The sequence below is a fragment of the Rhea pennata genome, chromosome 3 (genome assembly GCF_028389875.1).
Source record: "Rhea pennata isolate bPtePen1 chromosome 3, bPtePen1.pri, whole genome shotgun sequence".
Taxonomy (NCBI): domain Eukaryota; kingdom Metazoa; phylum Chordata; class Aves; order Rheiformes; family Rheidae; genus Rhea; species Rhea pennata.
The window spans coordinates 70,593,187-70,608,183 of NC_084665.1; the positions used below are offsets into that span (position 1 = coordinate 70,593,187).

Genomic DNA, 14,997 nt, shown 5'->3' on the forward strand with positions numbered 1-14,997 from the left:
TTAGCAAATAAGAAAAGTACAACATACGGCACAGCAGTGTGAATTATAAAATTAAATTTCTTCATGTTTCTAGATAAAAGATCAAAATCATTATATTAATAATATCTTCTTAAGCCAATAAATTATTCTATACCTCATTAAGACTTAACTTCAAAAGTCGCAGTCAACAAAAAGCATCATTAAACCCTAGGCCTTATTTTCACAACCTCCTTGTGCTTGTGCTTATGCTACATATATGTGGAAATTTTAAAGTGAAGAGGGAAATGTAGTATTTCAAAAAGCTCATATTAGGGTTTCTATTTCCTTTGTTTATTTTATCCTTGGAAACTAATGTTTTGGGGGACATTTCTCTTTTGAATTTTTCTCACAGTGGATGAACTAAAGCAAACAAAATATTCTACATAAATGTCCATAAAACAGAAAAATTACAGGAAATGTTAAAGATGGAAAATTCTCTAGAATGGACCTACTATAGTTTCATGTAAAAAGACACCAAGGCTCTTTCAGTGCTGAATTTCAGGGAAATTCCCTCAGCATGTTACAGATACAGCAGTACATCTCCAAAGACCTGGACATTTGCCCACAGCAGCTCCTTACTTCAGCCCTTTATTCACACACTCACAGCTAGCAGGAGAGCATGCATCACAGAGCTGCAATAGATGAGACCGGAGGAAGTGTCGTACTCTGTCTTGACTGCGAGATTGAAGCCTTCTGCCCATCAGTGAACAGCAGAAGGTATCCTCTGAGACAGTGGATCCAAATCACTTTTGGAACATTTGTTTGCATGATGTTATATAAATCTAAAGTAATACTAGTGATAGGGCTAGACTGCCTTCCCCCCCCCCCTCAACTTGGAATCATTTTTAATCAAACATTCAGTTTCTCCTTCCCATTTTATAAACTTCAGGCAACAAGAGAAAAAGAAAGCTAGCTTCACCTAACTGTTGATATGTTCTTTGAAGTTTTTTCTTAAGTTCTCTTGAACTTAGTATACATTTCAAAACTAATAGACTGCTGAAAGAGTTTTTTAGCAACTACAGTAACTACAGTACTTATTCATCAAACTTTAGTGCCACCTTTAAGTTAACCATCTTTGGTAACTCTCCCTTCTCTCCCCCCCCCCCCCCAAAAAAAAAAAAAAAAAAAAAAGTGGTGAATAGGGATTCTCATTCTTATTTTCTGCAGCCAGAAATATAAATACACACTCAGTAATCTACAGCAAACAGCTATGGCTGAGAAATTGGTTGGTCAAGTGTTTAAATGAAAAGTGTATTACTCTCCAGCTTTACATATAGAATACCAATATGCCTCAGAGGAAATTGTTAGTTAGTTCATTCTTTTAGCAGTAGTGTTTTTTTAAAAAAAATACTTTGTTGCTGGCATAAAATAAAATTTTACTATGTTCTCCAGTTTTTAAGTCTTATCAAGAAAAGAAAAGGAAAGCAATCAAAGAACACAAAATCAAGCTGAACTATTAAAAAGTAAATACATTAAACTTGATGTATATTCCTTTGTGTATTTTGCAAAACATTATTCACTTTGGAAAAATTTCTTCCGAAGTTCTTAGACCAAGCAAGATGAAGTTCTTCAGTCCATTCCTAATATGAATTTCAAGATATTTTCATACTGAATTTGTGGAAAAACCTTCCAGAATAGACAAAAGGAAAAGTATTGTCAAAATTAATTACTATGTGGAACCCTGATGGCATCTTAGGAGAATAACCTAGTAGTTAGAAGAACATTGTTACTTAGACTAAACGAAACCTATTATTCCTCTCTCCCTCCCTCTTCCAGTTGGAAAGTGTGGGAACCCATAAAATTGAAATCTCACTTGAAAAACAAATTATGAAAAACAAATACTGGAAACTATTGAAGAAAGTTAACGTTGGCTAGACAACCATTACCATGCCTATCTTTCTGTTTTCCTTAGAGCTCTTGTCTGTTTTTTAAAATTAGTATTCTTCTTTAACTCATTTCTAATTGCTATCTAACCTTCAGAAGCTAATAATATTTTGGAAAGAGCATTGTACACATATAATTTTATTTTAGAGAGTAAAAACAAAACTAAAGAATATCAAAATTAAATGTGTTTAAATGTAATCCATCATCAGTATATTAACTTCATCTTTTACTCTGTGAGTACCCTCAAACAGCTCAAATAGAAGTCTGCTCATGTAAGTTTCAGTGATACAAAAGAATTTTTAAAAATGGCTTGTATCTTAATTTTTTTTTGATCTGTTAAGATCTGGTTTATTCATAAAATTTGTACAAATCTCACTAAAAAAAGATTTAAGTTAAACAATCTAATTTATGTGAGTTAAACACATTATTCAGTTAAACAAAAAAAAAAAAACACATTAGGCTGTTGATTGTAGGGATTAGCACAAAAACAATTAGAATAATTTAAGCTGGTGTTACGAGTTAGAATCACCAACCTATCCAAACTTACTCCTTCTTACACTTATCTGGGAGTGTTTGCCCTTTAAATTTTTTGATTCAGTATCTGTTCATTTGCCAAAATGTATCTTTCTGTGCTTTCTGCATGCTCATAAAACAAAATAGGAATCTATGCTTCTGCAGTATTGTTGAAACAATAGCCGGACCTATATTATGGTAGGAGGTCAAGAGCAAGCCGTTACTGTAGGAAGTGCTCTTGATTTTATTTAACTGCTGCTATCACACTATTACCAAGTAGTAAGGCTGCATCTACATTTATTCTGTAAACTAGAAATGATATTAAGGTTGCTTAGGTGACCTTATCTGCGTTTTTCTACACTTTACCCAAGCTTTCTATGCACAGAAATCATTTCCCCAGGAAAGCGACCTTCCCAGTAAGAAACCTGATTGTACAGGTATCAAACGACTGTAAAAGATCTTTCAGCAATTTGATCAGGACAACATACACAGAAGAATATTATGTATTAAACCCTATATGAATTAGATGAATATAGACTACAAGGAAACTGGCATTCTCTCAAAACTGCTTATGAAACAGCAGAAGGATAAATTCTGCCTGAACAGAATTCTATATCTGCAGAATCAAGATCTGTCAGGCGAGAAGGCTATTCACCTGCTTCTTCAAAAAGTTAAACCTTTGTGTTTAGCACAACAAAAATGCTCTAGGTATCATCTCATCCTGGGTCTGAGACCACTTAAACATGTAAGAAGCGTGATCTGTTATGCTTTTTTATCACATCTAAGTAGGCCAGTACAAGACAATCTCCACATGTAAATGCACGTACCAGTACATACACCAAGTATCGTTAACTACACTTACTAGTATCATTAACAAACATTAGAGAATTTATATTCCAATATATGTATACATAGTACACTGAACAGCTACACAGTGCTCCCTAACAGTCTGAAAAACTTAAACTTGACGTACAATTTACAGTTCCCGAAAAAGGAATTTATTTTACTGTAATCAGCACATTTATTTGAAATATCACATCTAAATATATACTCATAAGTCACTTCAAAAATGTTTTTAAGAGTTTTGTTATCCTATCATCAGTTATTTTAGGCTAGTTAAAGGCTAACAGAATCAGCAGTTCAACAAATTCTAGATATATATTTAACAGTTAGAGTTGTTATATGAGGAATGTCCTGTAAATAGCTCCTGCATAAAACTGCCTATGGAATACACGAGTTTCTAAAACATAGCTATGTTGTACAAGTACCTGTTGGCCATTACTAAGACAGAAAGCTATTTAGTGCCAAAACATTAAACTTCAAAGAAAGAAAAATCTTCAAGATCCATCAAAGTCTCGTACATCTAGCTTTCACCCTCTCAGTATTGATCAACAGGACACCCTTTTTTGACGTGAACAAGAACTTTTTAAAATATTAATTGCTCTGCATCTGTCAGCAGCACAGCCTTGGTAGTCTTCAAAAAATCTGGAAGTGCCACAACATACAGTATATTTTTTAGCAAGAATAAACAGAATATTTTCTCTAATGGGAAGTTTCTGCAGTGAAGAAAAAGACAGTTTTTGCTCTATCTCCACCTTATGGCTAGAAAATGAACTTTTCTGCTAGAGACTACATATTTCTGAAGGTTTTTTCCCCCCTTTTTTGTATTATTATAGCATGGAGAATATTTATTTTGCAACTTAAGATTTTTTTTTTTAATACACAAGCACAAGGAAGCCCCAAGGAATAAATGTCCTCTGTAACACCTGTGTTTGTTGTCTGAATCAAAATACCAGATTTAATTATCAAAAGTTCATACTTAAATAGAAAAGTGATTGTTTAGGTCTTGACCTACAAAGCTATACAAGTTCATATATTCCTGTTGACTTCATTAGAAGTTAAGCAGCTAAATTTATTCACAGAACTAAGCTTCACTGACATGCCATTCTTAACATGCACAGTTTTAAACCTACTAATCACGTGATTTACAATACGCAAAGTGTTAGATTTGCCTACAAATTCAAAAAAGTGTATATACTCAGTTTTAACTTTTTCACAGCTACTCATACAGCACTCTGAAAGCAAACAGATGTGACCCTGATAGCTGGAATAGTGCATACTCCTCCAGAGAAGGCTTAAGACGACAAAGAGCAGATCCTTTCTTCAGCCACTCCACATACAACAGGAAACCAAAGCAGCATCACTTCCAGCAAGGGAAGACATACTCTTCCTTCAGCCATTCACTTATCAATAAGTATTTTCTTCTTTTATTGTGCCTGCTTGCCTTATTTACTTGTGATACCATCTGCTGGCTCACAGACTAACATCAGCTACTTCATAACCTAAAAGTCAAGACAAAGGCCACCAGAAATGCTTTTGTCATGTTCTTCCATTATCTGTTTTCTTTTTCATCTCACGTCGGTAGTCATAGTGAAAGTGAGGAGAGGTATATGACACAGAAAAACACAGAAAAAGGTTCAAAGAGGCAGAAGAAAGAAAACAGAAAGACTGGATAATGGCCCAGTATGCCTTTATTCGTTTATACTTTTTCACTTGCTTTTCTGAAGAAATGAAGACTCACAATTACACTGTCTGAGCACCTGTTATCTCATTCCCCTAAATCTCTTCATTCCGACCTTTGAAACCAAAGAATATTCAGTGAGGTCTGAAAGACTATATTTCTCAAGGTTCAGGAAAGTAGGCCAGTAGAAGAGAAACCCCTATCAATGCTTCAGCATGGCTCTTCCCTCAATAACCCTTCCCTTTTTCCTTTCTAAAGGCAGAGAATCAACACAGAAACTAAACTCCCAAATAAGTACAACCAAATTAGACTTCACTGGGCCTTCTATTCAAATACCTTGTTCACAAAATTGTTTTCTAAAATTCTATGTTTTAATGTTTTGCCATTAGCCATCTATCCTTAAATAGTCACCAACAGAAGGGGAAAAAAAAAAAGATTAAGTTGGCTCCTCCAAGAATTGAAAGTGCTTATGGATATTTAGACAACTCTGCTGTAAGAAATTTTTATTCATAAACATCCAAGGAATACCAAGTAAAGACAATACGTACATACATGAAGGAGTGCAGAAAAAGCTACCAACCGTGAATCAAATTAACTCTATAGTGTAACATTTAAGAAGAGGGAGCTATTGGAAAACCATAATAGTATTCTGCATTTCTGAATGCTTAACTACACTACATCAACCACGTACTTTTAGTAAGCATTTATTGAAATTTAAAGAGGTAAAACATGCTTCTTTCTCTGGTCTTCTCAATATTTGCTTTCTTCAGCTACTACTAATGTTCACAGAGTACTGGCAATCTAGTGACGTGACATTTTTTGTCTCAAACTTCTTAGAGTATAGAGCGGAACGACCCTCTCCTATTAAAAGGACAGGAAATAAAGCAAAACCACATCTTCCTGGCCATGAATCTGGTCCAAAAACACACTATCCAGAAGGAAAAAAGAAAAAATCATATGGATAATTGGTGTTAACCCTTCCTTACCTCCTCTTTTCAATAGTAGCTGATCATCTACCTACTACTGTCACCACACTGAGAAAATTCCATTAAGCTCTAAGAGGATCTTGGTCCTATGCAACTCAAAACCAGAAAGTTAACATGCATGTCAAAACACTCAGACATCTGTCTGATGAGGAAAGGTATGTGGGTATACAAGACTTCAGAAAATATTTCAGGGAAAAATTATAGTTCCCCAAAAGTAAAACTCAGTGTTGCAATACAGCATTTTTTTTTAATCACAGAGAAAAAATACAAATAAAAATATAAATACCTAGTCAGCTACCCCTTTTTCTTGAGAATGTACTCCAGTTCAAACACCCTTCATTTAAACGAATTAAAATATTGGATACATTCTCAGCTTCATGGAATCCAAGGGAGTAAAAGAAGGAAAAGTACAATAAGGAACCCAGTCAACCTTGTTAAAAGGCATACTGAACTGAGCCCTGTGGGTTAAGGAAAGCCAGATTAGACACTCTTCCTTTTTGCATACTGTAAAAGGATGAGACTTCTCAAGTTGTACAGTATTTTAAATACATGGCTATGATATCAAATTCAAGTTCAAAGTTCTGCATTGCTTCAGTTTCCTTAGATTACAAAAATATTTAGGAAATGCAGTTCTTTATTGCATTATTTCTAACATACACTCAGTAATGTGTTAAACAAAATTAGACTACTCAATATGTGAAGTTTTACAAAAAGTTTTTATTTTATGAATAGCTCACTGTGATATGAAACATCAACTACCACATATTCCACAAAATAAAGTTATCAGCTCAAACAATAGGATTCAACTGTACCTTTATTAAAAGATTTGTAAAGTGCTTAGCAATGGTTTATTTAAAAATGTCAGATTAGGAACAGAATATAATTTCAAATAAATGTTAATTAAGGTACATTTTGATGCTTCAGCAGGTTAAGATGACACTCAAAAGGGAAGAGGAAGTAGTTCAGCTTGCATGCAAGCTTATCTTCATTATTTCTACAGGATCTAACTTCAAAAACATCAGCTGTGTCAGATTTTTTTTTTTTTTTTTAATAACGTTCATCTGTCCACACCAACTGAATTAAGACCACCAAGTCATCTTACATATCATATCAAACAGTAGCCCAGCTTAACAGTTCAGAGCTTGGTTTAGACAGAGTATGTATCCATTCCCCAGAACACAGACGTTTTAGCCTACTTTTCAAAGTCATATAAGAATATTAAGACATTTATAAAGAAATCAAAGCTAAGATATTTAACACACTAGCTTCTACAGCACTTCTTTTAAGGGTCAACATTTTGTATAGCTAGTAAATCTGTTCTGAACAGTATAATCCATCATAGATTAAGTGAAACCTGTATATTTATCACTGTTTTCCTTAAAATGTTTCAAATATATAACAGTAAATTAAAAAATGATACATTATACTTGAGTGAGTATAGTAAAGGTCCTCCTCCATTTTGTGGGAAGAAATAAGGTACATCAAAAGACTTAAAAAGTTCTTATTACTCATTGTACTCAGAAATGACACATTTTAAAATGATACATGAAGCATATATATATATATTTTTTTTTTTTTTTTTTTTTAAGAAACAGCAGGATACTCAGAGTTGGGTCAGGAGATTACGTCTGCAAAACTAAATACTTCCACAAATGCAAAAGTCAGCTCACAGGATCTCAAGTTAATAAGCACACACAAAAAACCTAAGATTTGAAATTCCATTGTTCCATTTTTTTTTAGCCTCTGCTTTTCTTTAAAACCACCTGGAAAAAAAAGAAAGCATATTATCATCACTGCTTATACATATACAGTTTAGGCTGTAGTTAAAGTTCCTGAACAAAGATGTGTTACTCAAATCAAAAGCTCAGATAGCTGAACAATCTGGAGTGATCAAGGGTTAATGCCTAGGAAAACGGTTATGAATTGAGCAAAACCATACAGATACATGCCATATTATAAAATGTTTGACAAAATGAATGCTCATAACCAAGAATTTTCCAAAACAATGTTTTTCTAAATGATTGTCAAAAGTAGCAATAGCTCTGTCAAGCCCTTAGCTTGTTTTTTTAATATGTCTAGGCCTAAAGGGCTAAGAGCTTTAAGGAATCTGCTAAGATGTGCAATTGTACAGCTACTATGCTCAATTTTTGTTTGTAATGCCTTATTTTTCTTTATATCAAGAGTGCTCAGACCCTTGGAAGGACATTTTTTGGTTTGGAGTTTAAGTTGAAAAGTGAACTTCAAAGTCCAAGTGAGACCATTTAAGTGTTAACATTATTAAAATACAGGCAGTTTTTCCTTTCTTCTCATCTTAAAAAGAAGTAAATGGAACACAAAAATGTTCAAATAATGTTAAGATTGAAGTTAAAAAGAAATTACAAATGCATAAGATTCCAACTGTAACATTAACTTGGCTACCCTATATATCCCTGTATGTATTTCTGATACTTTCTATTACTATAGTAACAAACTAAATGTTTTACCAGGGGGGAAAAAAAGAAAAAAGAAAAAAAAGAAAACAAGAAAAAAAAGACCCAAGATAAACAGAAGCCACCAGACCCAAATATTCATTTTTATTATTCTATCAAATATATCTATATACGCTATATCAAAAGAAGTATCTGTTTGTTCCAGTAATATCCTCACAATGCTTAAAATGCATTTCACACTAAGCAGGAATGAATTTAAGGTGCAAATACCCAAACCTCTGTGAACTACTACTCCCTGCTTGTTCCATAAAGTTTCATTTTTGCTACTGCAGTCAAGATAACATACAGTTCATCACGTAAAGTTTTCTTGATACAACATCATCTAAACTAAAAATCCTCCAACTTTGGAACCTGCTCCTGTCTTGGTCTCCTGGAGCCTAGACTTCTCTTTCCCTATCCTAAATCCAAGACACTGAACAGCAACAAAAGAAGTCTTAGATTTGATAGTCGCAACTTTTGATAGGTAGATCCGAATTCATTCTACCTGTTCGAATTAGACACAAACTTGCATTGACCATGAAAGCAACAGGAAGCTATAGGACAGTCCTACAACACATTAATTCATGCTCAGTACCACACTGATCAGTCACATGGCCTTCACTCCATGAATGCTTGTTGGAAGACTACACAGTAGTCTTCCAACGTATCCCACATACTGAAATTATGGATTTAAGATACAGAAAAAAAGAATCAAGCAACAAGAGGTTATATTGAATGGGGCAGGGAGAGTTCATTTGATGTCTCGGCGACGGAGAATTACAACAATTATGAATCTAAGAATATCAGGTTGTTGCAGGTTTTGAAATTATACATAAAAACACAAACAATATCACAGAAAACTTTTGAACATCCTGTCTTAAAGCATTTTACATTAAGCAGAAAAGGAAAATATTAAAAATGCTTTATTACCTTTGCTGCAGCTATAGCATGCTCGGGTTTGATTATTCTACTTTTGTTCTCAGAAGCATTTGTCCTGGCTTCTTCTGCTAGTCGATGAAGAAACAGTAAAAAGTTTAAATGCACCTTTAAAAGAGAAAAAAAAAATCAAGGATTCAAACCACTCATACATATTTTGCTTAATTGAAATAAACATCATTTGTTAAAGCCTTGTTTTTGAGACAAATGACTTGCATATTAGGCTGCTTCCAGTTTCCTGAAATGTGTTCGTAGGAAAACAAAATACCACTCAGCTCAAGTCTTAATAAATACCCAAGACACATGTATTCCTGCAAGACTTTCATGAATATAGTTTAAATTTTGTACACTGAAATTGTATAAGTGCCTTAAATAGAAATGAGAATTGTGGATGACATCTGATCTAACAGAAATAATATCTGATTTACATTAGTAAGCATTTTGGAGTTTTGTTTTTATAATATGTATACAAATATCAAGCAGAGAACAAGTAGGACCTATTTGCTTACCAGTACTAATATAGTCAGCTTCCAGTGACTAAAATGGTCAGACTTTAATGAACAGTAAATTCATCCCTGCTTTATCACCAAGTGGGCCACAGACAAGTTCAACAGCTTTTGCCCTTTCCCAGTGCAAAGCAGCATCGACAAATTAATTTCTCCAGTACAAAAAGTTCTCAACTATCAGGACGTTCCATCCATTTTTTGCAAGCTCATCACTAAACTCTTCACATGAAAATAACAGTGTTCCAAATAGAACACTGCTCTGTTAATAATGAAGCAGCAGAAATTTAAGTCACCTAGAAACTGCTCCACCTTGTACTTGAATTGCCACTCAAAAGCATCCTTGTTTAATACGGAACTTACAATCCAAACCTCTAGCCTTCTTCTATAGTTCAACTTTAAAAGGGGTAATTTTGCCTCTTAAAACTTCAAACAAGTTATTTTATATTTGCCAGGGGTTTATTATATAAAGAGTATAAAATAGTCTTTCTACTAGGAGCTTAAAAATACTACTGAAATAAATAAAATAAATTTTGAACATATATGAATTAAGCGATATACTTACTCTGTCATTATATCTGACCTGCAAAGTCCAAAAAGTTTTAACATGGAAAGATACAATGCAGAATATATAGGAAATATTTTTGCAATAGGGTCGCAAGAAAAAGATTTGTTAATAGAATTTTTGTATTCATATGATAGGCGACTGAATTTTTTAATCTGCCGAACTACACAAAATAGTGCAATAGAAACATTTATGTAATATCTGGCATCATTTGGAAGCATCTACTTCACAAGAAGCAGACATTCTTGCAGACTTATTTAGCAAGAATATCAACATTATTTTTAACTTCTTCCTTAACTACTCATGCTGAAATTATCCAAAAACAACCAAGGAGTTACACTAAAACAGCTTTCAACTCAAATTACTAGACTTATCAACATGGAAATTAGATTTCTGGAACCAACCTGTGGGAGGGAAGAAAAGCTTTCCAGATTTTAAAGTCCTCTTTCTGAGATACCTGCAGGCAGATACCTTACAACTGCCTTTAAAAACTGCATAATCTCTCAGAACACTGCACTTTTACTCTTATTTTCAAAGCAAACGTAGCTTTCCATAAACTCATCTTGGTTTAAACAATACATCAGTACGTAAGTAAAATCAGAACATCCTACAATAGAACCCACATGTTAATAAATATTCCAAATTACCTGGGGCTTATAACATCTCTTTTTAAAGAAATTAAGAAACCCTAATGAAAGGCAGAATGCTGGAATACCACAAATGTGACAGTTACTGACAAGTACCTAAGTGATACCACACTTGTTTAAAGTCAGTGCTTTACCATATATTAGATTGTCTTCAGCACAAAACTTAAAAAAGTTTTGAATTACTTATGAAAACCACCTTGCACAACAGCATACTTATTTGGCAAAAAAGCAACATTTAATTTTTAATTTTTTGAAAACACACAAGAAACTGTCAACACTCTTGCAGAATGATTTCTGCATATCTGTTCAGCAGGACTCTTCACGTTATTTTGCTGTCATAACTTCATAACTTAAAAACAATTTATTAGACCAATATTTTGCCTATAGTCTACACCTATTACGTTCCCATAACAAAGACAAAAGTGGGCATTTGATACACCTTACACACTTTTGCAATGTAAATACAAACTTTTATTTTTAGCTTAAGAAAAGCAGCAGAGTTCTTGCTTTTCTTTTATAATATCAGGCTAGAACAAAGTTTGTGCAGCTTTTTATTCTCAGGTCATTCTGATGGGAAAAAATAAAATAAAATCCCTAAGCCTCAGTACTAAGATCTTTACTTCTCATTTCTGAAAATAGAAATAACTGAGTCTAAGAACACAGGAGAAACTCAGTAATACTCCTACCTGAAATCTCTTCAGCACTCTAGATATTATAACACTGCTTCAAAAAACAAAAACAAACAAACAAAAAACCCAGCTTGTTGAGAAAGTTTCATCAAATTTGTTAACAATACTTTCTGTTAACACTTAGAATGTCGGTCCTGAGAAAGCATCAAAGTTCAAAAACAGACTTGAGCAAAGCAAGGCAAAAGGGAGGAGGAAAAAAAAAAGACTACATTAAGACAGTTAACAAAAATGATTTCTTATGGCTAGTTTTCCAAATTTGTTTGTAGCTGACAACATAAGGACATAATGTGTTTATCAAGGAAAAAACAAAAACCAGAATAAGGGAAACAAACAAACAAAACAAAACAGTAATAGGATAATGTTGCAGCCAGATCTCCTCACCAGACTAAGTACTACAGTGGATTCAAAAATAAGCGTGGTTCACTCAGAAAAACAGCCTTCAAATTGAAAAAGCTGATTCTCATATTTTCCTGCAGAAGCCACAAGTAGCCTGCTCAGAATGTACGTGGTTTCATCTTGTTAAAACAGCTAGTACATATAGATTTATAAAGTATGCAATCCAATCACTCTTACAGGATTTGTAGGGAGTAAGACAGAAAGAAGTGTTAAAAATACTTACAGAATTTGTTACTTGTTGAGCTACAGGACCTAAATTGTGTTTTTGGGGGGGAGTTTTTTTTTATTTTTAAATCAGAAATCAACACAACTGGAGCTTTATTTATTCAAAGAAATAAACTATCTAAAAGCATGTTTGAAGAACATCACGTCCAATCATCACTCTTGAACATTCATTCCCCTTCAGACACAAGGTAAAATAAAAGATGCCAAGCCTCCTAATATTAAAGGCCATTCAATTTGACATCTTCCAAAGAGTTAAACAAAGCTTCCATGGCATTATTAAAATTTGTTCTCATCTCAACTGTGGTGCTGGCACGAGCATTTACATAACCATGTTTTAAGCCAGGTCAGACCGTTGTTCTTTATTAGCTTCAGTCAATTCAACTCAATGATTGCCTTTGCAGCCCACAGAACACTAGTGCCAAAACAAGGGAGAGATAGGAACCAATGGCCAAGATTTGAAGGGATGCCCCACCTACCCCTTTTCAGACAGCTGCACCATCTTGAAATTAAATTAACATGACCATGGAAACTCAGGCCAAGTGTTATTAATGACTGAAAAAAAAATCTATTAATGATTCTGCAAGAATGATTAGTTTAATACTTCATTGCATTAAGCGAGCTTTGGTGGTTTTGAGAGGTCCTTAGTCTATAAAATACTGCACAGATAGCATTAGTGGAGGAAATCATATTTTTATTAGATCAATTATTAGGAAAAATTAGGTACTGCTTACATGCAAGAGTAAATGCTGCCATGTAATTACCATAGCTATATTAATCTCATGATATGCGTATTTTGTTGTTATTTAGCGTATTTATATTGAGCTTCATATATTGAGATACCTACCTTTAAGATGCTGCTACATGCCTCTTTAACTTACATGAAACAGACTTAAAATTCAAGTCAGAAACCATGCAAGTGAACAGTATGCATTACTGTAGTGAGAATCATGTCCTCTTGTTTTCAAGTGTAAAACAGTCAATGAAGCTAGGTCAATTAAGTCACCCCCGAAAATATATATCCTTTTTCAGTATGTATCCTTTCCCCCCCCCCCCCCCAGTATGGCAGTATGACAAACCCTTCTTGTGCTATAAATCTCTTACTGCAGGTCAGAAGAAATGCAACTTTGTTGACCTTAGTTTCCTAAAACTTGTGCCATAGGACTCTGTTATCCTTACGTGTTTATGCCACGTGATTTTAACTTATTGAGAGAAACCCAGCACTACAATCCCTTCTTTTGATTAGCAACAAAACTTTTCACTGTTTAGTTGAACTCAGGTAGACTTCCAGAGAAACATGATGATTTAAGATGCCTTAACAGCTAAGCAACTCACTAATCACAGTTCAGTTGACTGATACCTGTACTCTCTAAGCTCTATATAGACAGCAACATTTAGCTGCTTAGTCCAAATTCCCGTATCTCAGGGTGCCTACATTCAAACTCCTTGAACAGCAGTGTGTAACACAAGACTTATGAACAAGTCTGAATCCTCAGACTCACTGTCAGAAGGAAAGCTACAAGGCAGTAGCCATAAAGGACACAGAAAGCTGCAGTAACTACTTATAAATAGTATTTTATCAGACTAACCAATTGCCTCCAAAACTTTGCCTTCCCCCTGCCTATAGGTCACTGCAGAAGTAGTCACTTGACCCCACATCACTCCCATCTCCCACCACCTCCGCCCTGCTTCAGCACAGGGAACTCGCCGGTGCATTTCTTTCCAGGCATAAAGCACGTAGGAACTACCTTTCCCATATAGCCCGAGGCAACGGGACTCGAATCCGGCCGCAGGCCATGACTATCCGCAGTTGCCCGTCACGGCTAAAAGCACAGCTGCACCTGGCCCTGCGCTCCAACCCCAACCCCGCAGGGGCCTCTTTACGGAGCTGCAGAATTCAGCTAATGCTCACCGCCCTCCCGAGCAACTGGGAACTCGGCCGGCTGCTTGGAGCAGGCGCTCCCCCCAGCTCGAGGCCCGCACGACGCAGTCCCCGGGCGCCGGCGCGGAGGGGTGGAGCGGCCCGCCCGCCCGCACACTGCCACTCCGCACCCGCCCCTCTCCTCACCAGCAGGTCGGCGTTAGCCGCCAGGCGTAACTGAGGCTTGTGCTTCTTTATTATTTTCCGCAAAGTGCTACGGGGCGCCGTGCGCTTCATCTTCCTCCTCCTCCCGCTGTGGCCGTTGCTGCCGAGAAGGGCCCCAACGGCTCGCGACCGTTCGAATCCGCCGCCCTGGCGCAGGCGCGCCCCGCCGTGACGCACTTCCCAACGGCCGGGCGGCGGCACCGCCCCGCCCCGCCGCGCGGGGCCGCCGGGCTGCGGCGCGCTGAGGCGCGCTGAGGCGGCGGCAGCGGGCTGCCACTGTTCTCCTCTGCCCTGGGCAGAGCAGGGGTGTCACTGGCATTGAAGGGGAGCGGAAGCGTTTCCCTGGAAGCGCATAAAGTAACTAAAGGGGAACCGTAAGGCGTCTCTGCACTTAACAGCCGAGGCGAGCTGCTGTGGAGGGAGCTGAGAGGGAAAAGCCCCCAAAAGCAAACGTTTCTCGGTGGAAATCCAGAGGCCCGTCACAGGGCTTGTATTAGAAACCCCAGTCGGGTAGGAAGAGCTCCTAGAGCTGGTGCCAGCTTCATAAAAATAACAGACCTCAG

General features: G+C 36.1%; 1 protein-coding gene across 1 annotated transcript; it reads right to left on the reverse strand.

Moving 5' to 3' along the window:
- Positions 1 to 6,659: 6,659 nt before the first annotated feature.
- On the reverse strand, positions 6,660 to 14,583 carry CENPW (centromere protein W). The gene is made up of 3 exons (XM_062570917.1): positions 14,417 to 14,583; positions 9,321 to 9,434; positions 6,660 to 7,685 (listed from the first exon to the last, which is right to left on the reverse strand). The coding sequence occupies exons 1-3, from the start codon at positions 14,504 to 14,506 to the stop codon at positions 7,659 to 7,661; spliced, it is 231 nt and encodes a 76-aa protein (XP_062426901.1). The 5' UTR covers positions 14,507 to 14,583; the 3' UTR covers positions 6,660 to 7,658.
- Between the last annotated feature and the right edge of the window lie 414 nt (positions 14,584 to 14,997).